General features: G+C 40.7%; 2 protein-coding genes across 2 annotated transcripts in view; both read left to right on the forward strand.

Moving 5' to 3' along the window:
• The window catches only part of SH3RF3 (SH3 domain containing ring finger 3), a 306,125-nt gene that overhangs the window by 255,275 nt on the left and 36,150 nt on the right, over nucleotides 1-14,700 (forward strand). The window contains exons 5-7 of the mRNA XM_070751126.1: nucleotides 4,208-4,308; nucleotides 7,516-7,686; nucleotides 10,963-11,213. Coding sequence (XP_070607227.1) covers nucleotides 4,208-4,308; nucleotides 7,516-7,686; nucleotides 10,963-11,213 — 523 coding nt within the window. The remainder of the gene's footprint in view (nucleotides 1-4,207; nucleotides 4,309-7,515; nucleotides 7,687-10,962; nucleotides 11,214-14,700) is intronic.
• The window catches only part of LOC139166905 (uncharacterized), a 984,072-nt gene that overhangs the window by 65,713 nt on the left and 903,659 nt on the right, over nucleotides 1-14,700 (forward strand). The gene's annotated exons all lie outside the window — the stretch shown is intronic.

Genomic DNA, 14,700 nt, shown 5'->3' on the forward strand with positions numbered 1-14,700 from the left:
GCTTAGCAAAGCCAAACCCCAAACAATCTAATTTATGTAAAACATTTTTAGAAGAGATTAAGTTTTCCCTCTACCATTGTGATATTTGGAAACAGGCATAATTAGATAGACAAGATTTGCACAAGTGATAATATATTTGTACAAAATTATTTTCAATCACACATTACATTATTTTATCATTGTAAAACCTAACCAGAGTAGATATCATACAGATACAATGTGCCCTGAGTCTCAAGATTAGATGGAAAGTGAATGTAAATAAAATGCAAATATATCATGTAGCACTTCCCTCTGGGGTAAGTGGGCATGTGTATCCAGATCGCTTTCTTTCTGTCATATAAAATGCTAGCTGATACCGGTGTTTGCTACAAAACTATGTGATAAATTTACACTTAAAGCTTCAAAATTAATGAGTAATTCAAAAAGGGACTGTATTATTTTGTTAGAGATGGTAAGCTAAGTTTCTGTACAGGTGAAGGCATTATTTGCATAGCACAGACTTTCAATTCATCCTTCAGATGAATTGCTCAGGACCTCCCTGTAAATAACATTCCTAGTTTTGCTGTCTGGCTGGAGGATGACCAGGCTGTCAGGTGAACTGACTCTGGAACATGCCACATAGAACTGGACATGGGAAAAACAGATACACTTACTTGTGTTTTTCTAATCGCACTGTAAGTCTTTTCCTGCATTTTTACCTCTATTCCCTTTAACTGGTGTTACAGTAGAAGAACATATTCATCTGAAATGAGGAGGAAAATGGGGGTGGGGAATCTGTCTCTGCCTACTAGCATACATTGGTATTCATCTGGCTAGCTTTCTGTTAGTGTGTGAGACAGTATAGGGGTGTTTGGAATCTCAAACAGTATTTGCTGTATGAGCAAGAAGGATACAGGAAGGAGTCTGTGTGTGTCTTAGTTCAACTGTTCTGATGTGAAAGCAAAAGCAAAACTGAAACTCCTCTGCTTGTGTTTTGCATTTGGATCAGATTTCTTTTCAGGTTGGGAGAGGTGAGTAGAATTCCTTAGCATTAGAGTTTGTTAATAATAATATAAGAAATACTCATGCTCTGATTGTTATTTTGAAAAATCCTTTCTCAGTGAACACCTAGAAGCCGCAAGGAACATACATGGCAAATTTTAAGTTTGTAAGTTTTTCAGTCCTGGATATTTCGTGATTAATGTGTGAATGATTTTCGCATAGATAGATAGGTAGGCAGGCAGACAGGCAGACAGAAAAATAGAGAGAGAGACAGACAGACAGACAGAAAATGTTCCATGTGAAAAATAATGTTATTTATTATCTATATTAAGCAATTGGGGCATATTCTCTATTGGGATATCATCTGCTAATTTACAGCAGTCCATTTTAGGGCAGCTTTTAGGGCAGTTCGCTCACCTTTGGTCCCCACCTGTCACTCAGCTCTCACCTGTGGCTCCCAATAGCTGTAGCATGTGCAGCAGCCACGCTCCGGGCAACAGCTCCGACAGGCTGGCCAACCAGGTTGAGAGTAGCCGTTGGGTCATTGGCCTTCTGTGTGATAGGGACTTGTCTTTCCCGAGCATGTAAAGAGAGATTCTAACGGACTGAATAGATGAAATCTGCTAAATTAGGACCATGGTCATAAAGGCAGTCTCTGCAAGCGATGTGGTACGCTAAGAAAACAGCAAGACACAAAAGATGCCCTGGTCAACCACTGCGCCCAGATCATCTCCAACTGTCTCGTCCTACTATTGAATCTGGGAAGAGAGAGTGAGCCTGGCTATGCGCACCTCTCCCTCACTTTAATCCAATTCATGCACAAGTTTTGACATCCCGTCTAAGATAGAAACATAGAAACAGAAGACTGATGGCAGAAAAAGACCTCATGATCCATCTAGTCTGCCCTTATAATATTTTTTGTATTTTATCTTAGGATGGATATATGTTTATCCCAGGCATGTTTAAATTCAGTTACTGTGGATTTACCAACCACGTCTGCTGTATGTTTGTTCCAAGGATCTACTACTCTTTCAGTAAAATAATATTTTCTCACGTTGCTTTTGATCTTTCCCCCAACTAACTTCAGATTGTGTCCCCTTGTTCTTGTGTTCACTTTCCTATTAAAAACACTTCCCTCCTGAACCTTATTTAACCCTTTAACATATTTAAATGTTTCGATCATGTCCCCCCTTTTCCTTCTGTTCTCCAGACTATACAGATTGAGTTCATTAAGTCTTTCCTGATACGTTTTATACTTAAGACCTTCCACCATTCTTGTCAAAGTCCTCTTCAAAAATGATGGACAATTTTCACCAACGGGTAAATTCCAAATGTATCAAGTCTCAGCTTGACTTGACAATTTTGGGAGTACAGTTCAAAAGAACCATATTATGGAATTATTTAGATCAGTTGCATATAGGGACTGATTCTGACCTGGATATTTTTTTGTCCGAGCTGAACAATGACTTATTTCTCTTCATTTTTACTGTATTCTGCAATTTAATTGGGGGAAGGGAGAATCCATTATATTTTAGGTCCAATATATTTCTTCTTTCCAACCTTTCTCTGTAGAGCATTACTCTTATGTATATTCCTACTGTTCAGAAAGACAATTTATTAGAAAACCAGGTATCCAATATCAGCATTAAAAACTGTCCTTCTGCACTATTGCCCCTCTATCAGTCCCTGGTGCTACAGTTAGCTAAGTAAATGAGTGATAGATGCTTTAAGATTAAGAGACGGTGAGTTGGAAAGAAGCATTAAAATTTGTCACACTTCACAGCTTATGAAATGCGTCTTAACTTGGGGATTTGTAAAATCCCACAAGATGACATAAAGAGGAAGAAGGATTTATGAATATATTTCATATCAGGAGTCTTTATAAGTGAATAAATGAATCCATCCATTTGTTGCAAAACCTTGGAAACTTTTAAAATAATTGGTCCAAATTCCATTCAAAGAGAATGAAACACACAATCTCTTAAAAATTCACAGACAAGAAATAGCGAGGAAAGCTTTTAACATTTCTTTTCTTTCAAAAAGGGCAAAATTTACTCCTTTCCAAACAACTTTTTTATTATTAGAAAGTAGAAAGGGCATAAGCATTTTTATTTTTTAAAAATCATATGTTTCATCAGTAGTAGATCTGGTTTCCCTTTTGACACTGAAATATGAACTCAGAATGAAGAACATAATAATAAACTGAGTTACGTACAATGACAATGATTATTTTAGTGCCTTTGTAATTCACATTTGATTGGTGAAGAGATTTCTGGCTGATTATAAAAAGTAATATACAAAATAACTATTGGAGCAATTGGCAGCCAATTTGTTTTTTAACATATAGTACATATCAAGTATTATTACTGCAACAAGAAGTTAATAAGAAAATGAAATTAAAAGCGAATAATGTCTCTTATCAAATTAAGCATGGTATAATGTGAGGGATGGAGAGATTAATCTTGTTTTAGGCTGAAAAAAATACTGGTTTTTTTAGATTTTTTTTTATAGTGGACCTATTGGTGACTCTTCTGCAAAAACTACATTCTTAAGCATTCTAAAGCAGGGGTCCCCAAACTTGGCAATTTTAAGACTTGTGGATTTTAACTCTTAGAATTCTATGCTGGCTGGAGAATTCTGGGAGTTGAAGTCCACAAGCCTTAAAATGCCAGGTTTGAAGACCTCTGGCATAAAACTAGAGAATAGTGATGGGCGAACCGAACCTGCACAATTCGGGCCCATACTGAATTTTGCGGTGTTCGGTTTGCCGAACACGAACCCGAAATTTTTCCAAACTTCGGGCAAAGTTTGGAGTTGTGTTCAGCATTCGGAGCTTTGACGTCACCGGTAGATTGCTAAGGACGGCAAGATGATCACTTCCTGGATTCCATGGAATCCAGGAAGTGATCACCTTGGCATCCTTAGCAACCTGCCAATGACATCAAAGCTCCGTCCCCGGAATCTCTTCGTGGGAGGGATTCCCCATTCGGGTTCGAGTTCGGTTCAGGTTCGGCCGAATTTTGCGTAATGTTCGGCCGAACTTGCCAAACCCGAACACCATTGGGTTCACCCATCACTACTAAAGAACCTATCTTAAAGAAAATAAATGGATGCTAATAAGTGAAATAAATAAATAAATAAACATATTGAGGGTCATACAATTGAGTTAAAAAATGAGTGTAAAATGTGCATTCCTTTCATTTTTCTCCACTTCTGTTGCTTCTAGGATTCTACTTTAGCTGGATCCGCAACCATGGCTGGACCCAGAACCAGTGCAATTGTGGGAGATCAAGGAACACCATCAAAGGTCCAACTACCACTCAATATGTAAGCAAAAGTTTTGCTCTGAAGAGCAATGTATAATTTTAACATTAATATTTATAGTTGGGAAATGTCAACAGAAACCTTCCTCGTGGTTATCGCTGGTTTGGGTGAACCAGACTTTTGTCACATTGAAAAGTGATGAGTGAAAGGCCAGGTCACTTGTACCCACAGCTTCACATAAATTTTAATTTCCAAGTTACTTATTATAGTTCTGTGAATGATTCCTTGGCAGGTATTATTCCTATCAAATAGAGAAAATCATAAATATAAGAAATAAGTGGTTCTCGACCTTTTCTTTATCACAGATCCCCTTTAAATATGTTTTGTGACCACAGACCACCAAGACTTAACTGTGACTGGTTTTAAAACGTCAAATTCACGGTACTATGATTGATGTCAGGTTTGTTTAATGTGGTTAATAACCAGCAACTAGGTCATTAAACAAAGCAGTGACAAAATGAGATTTTGACTAGGTCATTAAGCAAAGCGGTCAAAAAATAATATTGTGACAGCTTGTGATCTTATTTCAGTTTCCTTTGCTTTGCAGACATAAAAAGGATTGGTCACTTTGGATTACTTTTTCATCACTGTAAGCACAAATTCTCACTAAATGAGACAGTCATTAAACAAGAATTACCTACATACATAACACCTACCATGAGTACCTAATTATGTATGTTTAATTAACTTGCTCTATCTTTGTTTTTTCTGTAAATTCCACTTGACAAATTGCAGAAATGTTTTTAATATGCCTAAGGAAAAGGGAAATAAACACTTTTGTGCTCTTAAACACTAAAAAGCCAGGCCTTCACTTCAAAGGTGTACCACAAATTCATAACAGGCCTACAAAGATGACATCAATCATAGTACCATGAATTTGACATTTTTAAATCAGTCACAGTTGAACCCCTCTAGCCTAAAATTAAAGCTGGAATACAATTCTACCTGGCAATTATTGGTGCTGAATAGTGTAGACTGAAACTTAACTCATAATACCCAGATACCCAGCCTCACAAAAAGCCCCAAGTTCAATACCTTTTTCTAATGCCACTGGGTAGTTAAAGATAGCCGAGGGATTTACATTTTGTTCCAAGTAGCTAGAACTGATTGCTCTAAAATCAGAGCGCACGCTCGTGCCAATTAACATAGTTCACTGCACGTCCACTGACAAAACATAATGTGACAATAATTCCTCAAGCCTCTTGTGAAAAATATACATTAATTATTTGATCAGGATGGTGCCTAGTGGAAGCATTTGATAAATCAAGGCAAAGAGTGCCTCGAGGAATTGTTAAAAGATATGAGCAGTCTAATCATTATTGCTGTTTATTTTCTGCTTGCAGTGAGAATGCTTACTGCGTGCAGGGACAAAATAAAAAAGCAAGCAACATTTATTTTTCAACTTATATTTTCTAGAAAGCAGAAAAATTAAGGCTTCGTGTGTATTGGATACAGTCTGTATTCAAATTGAATTATGTAGTTTAGTATTGTGTTGGGGGGGTTTTTGAACTGCTATGTAGAGGATATTGCAGTTATACACCTTCCAGTAATTACAAAAAAAACAAATCACATGTAATTTAGCAAAGCCAGTATAGTTTTATACATAGAATATCTTATTAGGGGTATTCACACAATAGAATATGCAGTATACAGTGGTACCTCAAGATACGAACCCCTCGTCTTACGAACAACTCGTGATACGAACCCGGGGTTCAGCAAAATTTTGCCTCTTCTTACGAACTTTTTTCGAGTTACGAACCTGCGTTCAGAGACAGCTGGGAAGCTGCGCGGCTGTTTTAAAAGGTAACAGCCAGGCGGTGGGGCTTCCCAGAAGCCTCCCGAACGCCGGTTCCTAACTCGAACAAAGTTCGTAAGAAGAGGCAAAATTTTGCTGAACCCCGGGTTCGGTTCGGGAGGTTCCTGGGAAGCCCCCCAGGCCAGCTGCGACCTTTTAAAACACCCGCGCCGCTTCGCAGCTGTCTCCCGAAGCCGAACGCGGAAGTTCGGCTTTAGCGTTCGGCTTCAGGAGACAGCTACGAAGCGGCGCGGGTGTTTTAAAAGGTTGCAGCCGGCCTGGGGGGCTTGCCAGCGCCCCCGAACTCCAAACCCGGGTTCGGGGGGGTGCTGGGAAGCCCCCCCAGGCCGGCTGTCACCTTTTAAAACAGCCGGAAAGCTGTTTTTTTGCGGGGAGTTTTTTGGTTGCACGGATTAATTGACTTTACATTGTTTCCTATGGGAAACAATGTTTCGTCTTACGAACTTTTTGTCTTACGAATCTCCTCCTTGCACCAATTAAGTTCGTATCATGAGGTATTACTGTATTTGTTTTGAACTTGAAACAAACCTTCATGTCCCCGAGCTTCTGCCCAACCATTTTGCATTGGCAGAATTTTGATTGTTCTGGATTTTGGCTGAAATAAAAATCTGGAAGAATCCTGGCAAGAGATTTTATGGGACAAAGAAGGCAAAGCTGTTATATGTCAACCCTGCTCTTCTCCATGACCAGAGATATCCAAGCACAGTGTAACCTGTGCCCAGACTTTTAAGTGTCTCAATCACCCAGACCAGCATATCCATCAAACGCCCCACCCTGATTTTCAAGGACTATCCCTCTGATATATATAACAATAGGGAAATTTTAAAACTATAGGGTTTTTTTAATGAGTTCTTGTAATTTTAGAAATACTATTTTAATTTAATGAGTCCTATGGGATTGGGCATCATAGAATTTGAATAAATTAAATTACATTTGTCCTTTAATTCAGCTGCCTATTTTTAAAGTGCAAAATATCATTCGCACCAATGATAAATTCCTTGTGTGTCCAATCATACTTGGCCAATAAAATTTTTTATTCTATTCTATCTTAAAAATACATTACTTAGAATTACTTGAGGGTCTTCTTCACCGTGATTTGCTTTTCATTTTGATAATCAATATCCAGCTAAATCCAACCTATTTTTGAAATTTGTAGACACTTTTCCAATTAATATTCTGATGCTGTCAATGTATCTTGTAGCTGTCTGGATGGAATTTTCTCTTCTGTTTTCCAATATATTTTTTTTTGCTGGTTAATAATTTCAGTTGCTCCCTACTGAATAAATAAATTTAGCAACAACAGGTATTTTATTTTAAAACAAAATATGGTTTACTTGCTAGGCGCGTCTTCAGCTTTACCCTCTCACTATTTATATATTTATCATTTTTGACAGTTATTTGGCATTATATGCCTACAAACCTCAGAAGACGGATGAACTAGAACTACGTAAGGGCGAAATGTATCGTGTTATCGAGAAGTGTCAGGACGGCTGGTTCAAAGGGACGTCCTTGAGAAATGGCATGTGTGGCGTCTTTCCAGGCAATTATGTCACTCCTGTTTCCAGGTGAGAAGCAGTGTGGGAGATTTAGCAATCTAACATGACCACCTCCCAAAGAAGGGAAACAAAACCCCAAAAGTGTCTTTTAAAAGGGTGTTTTTATTTTGATTTTAATATATTATTTTCAATTCCATAATATTTTTATCATAACATCTGCACAAATGGGTTATAAGGACAGTTTGTGATTCTGAAGGACTGTGCATGATCTCACACTTGTATCTTCATAGCAGTAGTGGGTTGCTACCAGTTTACCCTGGTTTGGGTGAACTGGTAGCGACGGCTGCAGGATGCTCTGCCCACCCGCCTGGACGTCATCCCAGACAATCTGTGCATGCATAGAAGGTTATGTGTAGAAGCGCTGGGCACGAGCAAGGCACACATGTGCATACATTCACAGTTCCAAACCAGTAGCAAAGATTTATTTATTTACTTACTTACTTACTTACTTACTTACTTACTTACTTACTTACTTACTTACTTACTTACTTACTTATTAGATTTGTATGCCACCCCTCTCCGAAGACTCGGGGCAGCTAACAACAATAAAAAAAGACAATGTAAACAAATCTAATATTAAAAATAATCTAAAAAAACCCAATTTAAAGAACCAACCATACATACAAGCATACCATGTATAAATTCTATAAGCCTAGGGGGGGAGGGAAAATTTCAATTCCCCCATGCCTGACGACAGAGGTGGGTTTTAAGGAACTTGCGAAAGGCAAGGAGGGTGGGGGCAACTCTGATATCTGGGGGGAGTTGGTTCCAGAGATTCGGGGCCACCACAGAGAAGGCTCTTCCCCTGGGTCCCGCCAGACGACATTGTTTAGTCGACGGGACCCGAAGAGGGCCAACTCTGTGGGACCTAACAGGTCGCTGGGATTCGTGCGGCAGAAGGCGGTCCCGGAGATATTCTAGTCCGATGCCATGAAGGGGTTTATAGGTCATAACCAACACTGAAACTCATTACTGCTCCACATTGAAGTACATGTTCATCCTCTCTGTGATCTCAGATAGTTGTCTAGATAGAGGGGCTGCTCATAGCTAGGCAGGGAAAGGTTATATATCTGTGATGGTGAACTTATGGCACACATGCCCAAAGTGGCACATAAAGCCATGTTGCCTGGCACGCATAGCGTTGCCCGTTCCTCTTCCAGGTTCCTGACACGCAAATGCATGCAATGATGAGCTACTCTTTGTCCGTGTGCCAGTGCCAGAAATCAGAAGAGCTGGTCTTCCATTTTCTGGCGCAAGCATGCGTGCCAACCAGATGATTGGCATGTGCACATAAAATTTGCTGGCCGGCGTGAATGTGCATGCTGGAAACCGGAAGTTCGTTTTCTAGCCCACACATTCTCCCAGGGCAGCTGCTCTTCTTAGTCGTGGCCCAGACGAGTATGCAAAGCGCCCACACGAGCACAAAGTGTTCCCTTTTCAGCACTCAGTGCTGCACACATACATGCGCGCCTCCCTTTTTGGCACTTGGTGCTGAAAGGTTGGCCATCACTGCTCTATATCTAAACTGCTGCATATGCTAGAAATAACGTAAAAGTAACTAGAAAATTTGTATGATTCAGTGATCAGCTGAAATGCCCATTTTTTTCTGCTTCTTACTTTTGGCATAGTTCATGCTTTCTTTAAAAGAGATCAAATAGAACTTTTTATACAAGTAGTAGTACAGCCTACATTTCTTCTCAACACCAGAAGTAAGGATTTCAGTTCAGCTTTTCTCTCCATAATAGAGCTAACGTTGCATATTTTGTATAATACATATTGCTTGTGTGGCTACTTTCTCATGTGCTTTTCCACAGGTAGTCCTCAACTTATAACTGGTCGTTTAACAACATTTACAATAGATATGGGTGTACTAGCGTATTACTAATTGAACAATTGTGGTGATTCACTTAACAAAGATGACAACAAAAGTTGTATAATAGGGCAAAACTCAGTTTTAACAAATGTCTTACTTAGCAACATAAGTTTTGGGCTCAATTGTGGTCGGAAGTTGAGGACTATCTTTATTTGGAACAGCAAGCCTGTATACTATTTCCCAGCCATTGTAAATGGTCTCTCTGTTTCATTTGGCAGCAAGTTTTGGTGCTTCACAATGTTTTGGCCAGTTTCTGGCAAACCCCACCCCCCAACCTATTCAAATGAATGGATTCGCACTTACAACCATTACTTTTCCTTAACAACCATTGAATGAGTTTATTCAAGAGGTCCTAAAGGTCATAAAACCACAAAGGCATCTCAATTTATGACCATAATAGCTTATGACGGGTTTTTCAATTCTAATCGCAGTCATATGTTGAAGCTCATCGGCATCTAGCATCTACTTTAAAAGTTTATCCTTTATTTATTTGATAAGCACACCAACAGAAATCTCAGGAGATGCTGTGCCAAATACAGATAGCCCCCAACTTGCAACCATAAGTCCCCAACACTTATGTTGCTAAGTGAGATGTTTGTTAACTGAGTTTTGCCCTATTATACAACTTTTGTTGCCACCTTTGTTAAGCAAATCACCACAATTACAGTGTTCCCTCGATTTTCGCGGGTTCGAACTTCGCGAAAAGTCTATACCACGGTTTTTCAAAAATATTAATTAAAAAATACTTCATGTATTTTTTATGTTTTTACTTCATGCATTTTTCATGTTTTTCCTGCCCGATGATGTAATATGTCATCGGCAAACTTTCGGCTGTCTTTAATAAATATTTTTTTAAATAAACTTTAATAAATAAACATGGTGAGTAATAATCTAAATGGTTGCTAAGGGAATGGGAAATTGTAATTTAGGGGTTTAAAGTGTTAAGGGAAGTGATACTGTTCATAGCCAAAAATACTGTATTTACTTCCGCATCTCTACTTCGCGGAAATTCGACTTTTGCGAACGCATCACCCGCGAAAATTGAGGGAACACTGTATTAAATTAGTAGTACAGTTGTTAAATGAATCTGGCTCCCCCATTGACTTTGCTTGTCAGGAGTCACCAAAGGGGATCACGCTGACTCCGCGACACCGCAACCGTCATAAACATAAATCAGTTGACAAGTGCCTGAATATAAATCACATGACCGTGAGGATGTGCGGCAGTCATGAGTGCGAAAGATGGTTGTGATGTCCTTTTTTCCCAGTGCCGTTGTAACTTTGAATGGTCATTAAGTAAACCGTAGTTAGTTAAGGACAATCTGTGATCGCATGACGAGGGAACATTGGTTTCAATATGTTGCTTTTGACTTCTTGCACAGTGCTCTTACATTGGTCTTCCTTTTTCTCCAGGGTTCCCGCAGCAACCAACCAGCCCAGGAATTTAACAGGAGGCTCGCCAACAGCCAAAGGCTCCTCCTCTCGAGATGCTGCCCCGGGAGCCCCAGCTCTTACCAGTTCTGCTCCTGTTACCAGACCAGCCGTTCCAATCACAACCCCTCCCTCTCAGACCCAGCTGCCAGCAGGCTCGCCACAGATGAATAACTGTTTGAGATACTCTTCTCAGCACCCAGTGATTCAGCCTCGCGGCACTGTGCAAATGGGTACGTATAATCTGCAGGAATCTGGTCCTCTGAAATTCACCTCAGAGAAGAGGGTTTCCGGAACCTTCTGTCTGTCTAGGGCTGCTCCGCCAATTCCTGGCTCTGTTCAAAACTGAATCGGTGATAGGATTTAGAATTTTCCTTTGGCTTTTGGTTTGCATTGTTTAAGGTGGTATTTATTGCTTGCATGGACTACGTTTTTGGTTTCCTTGCTGTCCTGTACAAGTAATCGTTGACTTACAACAGTTCACTTTTGTATTGTCTAGATCAGTGTTTCCCAACCTTGACCACTTGAAGATATCTGGACTTCAACTCCCAGAATTCCCCAGCCAGCATTTGCTGGCTGGGGAATTCTGGAAGTTGAAGTCCAGATATCCTTAATTTGCTAAGGTTGGGAAACACTGGTCTGGATAGACTACAAAAACTGAAGAGTATTGTATTGGCAGTTCTGTATTAGCAAAAACTTCAGAAGAGAAGGCTTTAGGGGTAGGGATTTCTGACAGTCTCAAAATGGGTGAACCAGTGTGTTCAGGCAGAAGGGAAAGCGAGTAGAATGCTTGGCTGCATAGCTAGAGGTATAACAAGCAGGAAGAGGGAGATTGTGATCCCGCTGTATAGAGCGCTGGTGAGACCACATTTGGAATACTGTGTTCAGTTCTGGAGACCTCACCTACAAAAAGATATTGATAAGATTGAACGGGTCCAAAGACGGGCTACAAAAAATGGTGGAAGGTCTTAAGCATAAAACGTATCAGGAAAGACTTAATGAACTCAATCTGTATAGTCTGGAAGACAGAACGGAGGAGGGGGGCATAATCGAAACATTTAAATATGTTAAAGGGTTAAACACAAGAACAAGGGGACACAATCTGAGGTTATTTGGGGGAAAGATCAGAAGCAACGTGAGAAAATATTATTTGACTGAAAGAGTAGTAGATGCTTGGAACAAACTTCCAGCAGACATGGTTGGTAAATCCACAGTAACTGAATTTAAACATGCCTGGGATAAACATGTATCCATCCTAAGATAAAATACAGGAAATAGTATAAGGGCAGACTAGATGGACCATGAAGTCTTTTTATGCCACCAATGTTCTATGTTTCTATGTTTCACTTAGTGACCATTTGAAGTTATAATAAGCACTGGAAAAAGTGACTTTTTCATAATCACCATTACTGCATCCCCATGGTCATGTGATCAAAATTCAGACGCTTGTCAACTGACTAATATTTATGAACGTTGCAAGTCGTAAATGGTCGTAAGCCGAGGACTATCTGTACTCACAGTGGAAGTCCCACTACAGTACTTACACACTAATTCATTTGGGAAGCACGAAGCATCCTGTAGGTTAAGAAGTAAACTTGATAAGTCTACTTAACAAGTCATGAATTGCTTGAATGTTTCGAAACAGTTTATTAGGGTTATAAAATGAAAGATATTTATTGTGCAATGCAAAACAAGGAATACATCCAGGCCAGGCTTGAAATACAATTTTCTTTCTTTAAAAAAAATAGAGTGTATGCATTCTGTAATGGGCTTTTTTCCCCACATGGCATTCTTTGTTCAAAGAATTTTCTGCATGCATATATAATCAGCTTTTACACTGCTGTTCTTTTGAGCTTTTTTATTACAATTATATATTCCAGCAGCTTTTCAGAATCATTTCAGAAACACTTTCTGACGATCCCCAGATTGCTTTCCTAACATATAATACTGATTTGTCCTAAACATATTAAGAAAAAGCAGCCTCTGATCAGAAGTGCAATAGAGTGGAGTTGGGTTTTTAGGTGACTGTTTCAAATCACAGAATAAGTGGCTCGTTATCCCGCATTTTCAAGGCAATTAACTCATTACAAAGGTCTTATTTTTAAATGACTATATACTGTATTGCATGTAGGTTCTGGTAGACATTAAAGAAAAAGAGATATTTATTCTATTATGTTTATTGTATTGTACACTGCTCAAAAAAATGAAGGAAACACTTAAACATCACAATATAACTCCAAGTAAATCAAACATCTGTGAAAACAAACTGTCCACTTAGGAAGCAACACTGATTGACAATCAATTTCAGATGCTGTTGTGCACATTCAACTTTGTACAGAACAAAGTACAGTGCGAATTTAATTCGTTCCATGACCAGGTTCTTAAGTAGAAAAGTTTGTAAGAAGAAGCACTTTTTCCCATAGGACTCAATGTAAAAGCAAATAATGTGTGCGATTGGGGAAACCTCAGGGAGGGTGGAGGGCCTGTTTACTCCCAGGAGATTCCTAGAGAGGCCCCACAGAGGCTTCTCCCCACCTTTTCCAGCCCTGTTTCCTCCCAGGAGATTCCTAGAGAGGCCCCACGGAGGCTTCTCCCTGACTCTTCCAGTTACAATTTCAGAGGCTCGGGTTTGTAAGTAGAAAATGGTTCTTGAGAAGAGGCAAAAAACTCTTGAACACCCGGTTCTTGTCTAGAAAAGTTTGTAAGTAGAGGCATTCTTCAGTAGGAGTATTCAATGAGAATATTTCATTCATTCAGATCTAGGATATGAGTGTTTTCATTCATTCAGATCTAGGATTTGAGTGTTCCCTTTATTTTTTTGAGCAGTACAGTGAACCCTCGATCATCGCGAGGGTTCCGTTCCAGGACCCCAAGCGATGATCGATTTTTCGCGAAGTAGCGGTGCGGAAGTAAAAACACCATCTGCACATGCGCAGATGGTGTTTTTACTTCCACCGCCCTTCGCCCGCCCACCCCGTTGCTCGCGCCTGGGGTTTCCCCGGGCCCGCCCACGCCATTGCTGGGGCCGCTTCCCAGCTGGGAAGCGAAGCTGGGGTCCCCGCGCGCGCGCCCGCCCACGCTACGAGCGGCATTTCACCTTCCCTCCCAGGCAAAAAGATGCCGGCATTCTGGGCTGATGGGGTCGGACTTCCCAGGCGGAAGGCGTGCCCCTCTCCCCGCATCTTTTTGCCTGGGAGGGAAAGTGAAATGCCGCTCGTAGCAGCTGCTAGAGCCGCCGGCATTTCACTTTCCCTCCCAGGCAAAAAGATGCCGGGGAGAGGGGCACGCCTTCCGCCTGGGAAGTCCGGCCCCATCATCCCAGAATGCCGGCATCTTTTTGCCTGGGAGGGAAAGTGAAATGCCGGCGGCTCTAGCAGCTGCTACGAGCGGCATTTCACTTTCCCTCCCAGGCAAAAAGATGCCGGGGAGAGGGGCACGCCTTCCGCCTGGGAAGTCCGGCCCCATCAGCCCATAATGCCGGCATCTTTTTGCCTGGGAGGGAAAGTGAAATGCTGCTTGTAGCAGCTGCTAGAGCCGCCGGCATTTCACTTTCACTTCCACCCCCTAGCCAAACGGCTTTTTTCGTGTTTAGCGCTCGAACGCCGTGCCTTTCCTTCAGCTCTAAAGAAGCGGCAACTGCCCTGCCTCCCCCCAGCCGGTTAACTTGAAGCGCTCGGTTAACCGGCTGGGGGAGGCAGGGCAGTTGCCGCTTCTTTAGAG

The sequence above is a fragment of the Erythrolamprus reginae genome, chromosome 4 (genome assembly GCF_031021105.1).
Source record: "Erythrolamprus reginae isolate rEryReg1 chromosome 4, rEryReg1.hap1, whole genome shotgun sequence".
NCBI lineage: Eukaryota > Metazoa > Chordata > Lepidosauria > Squamata > Dipsadidae > Erythrolamprus > Erythrolamprus reginae.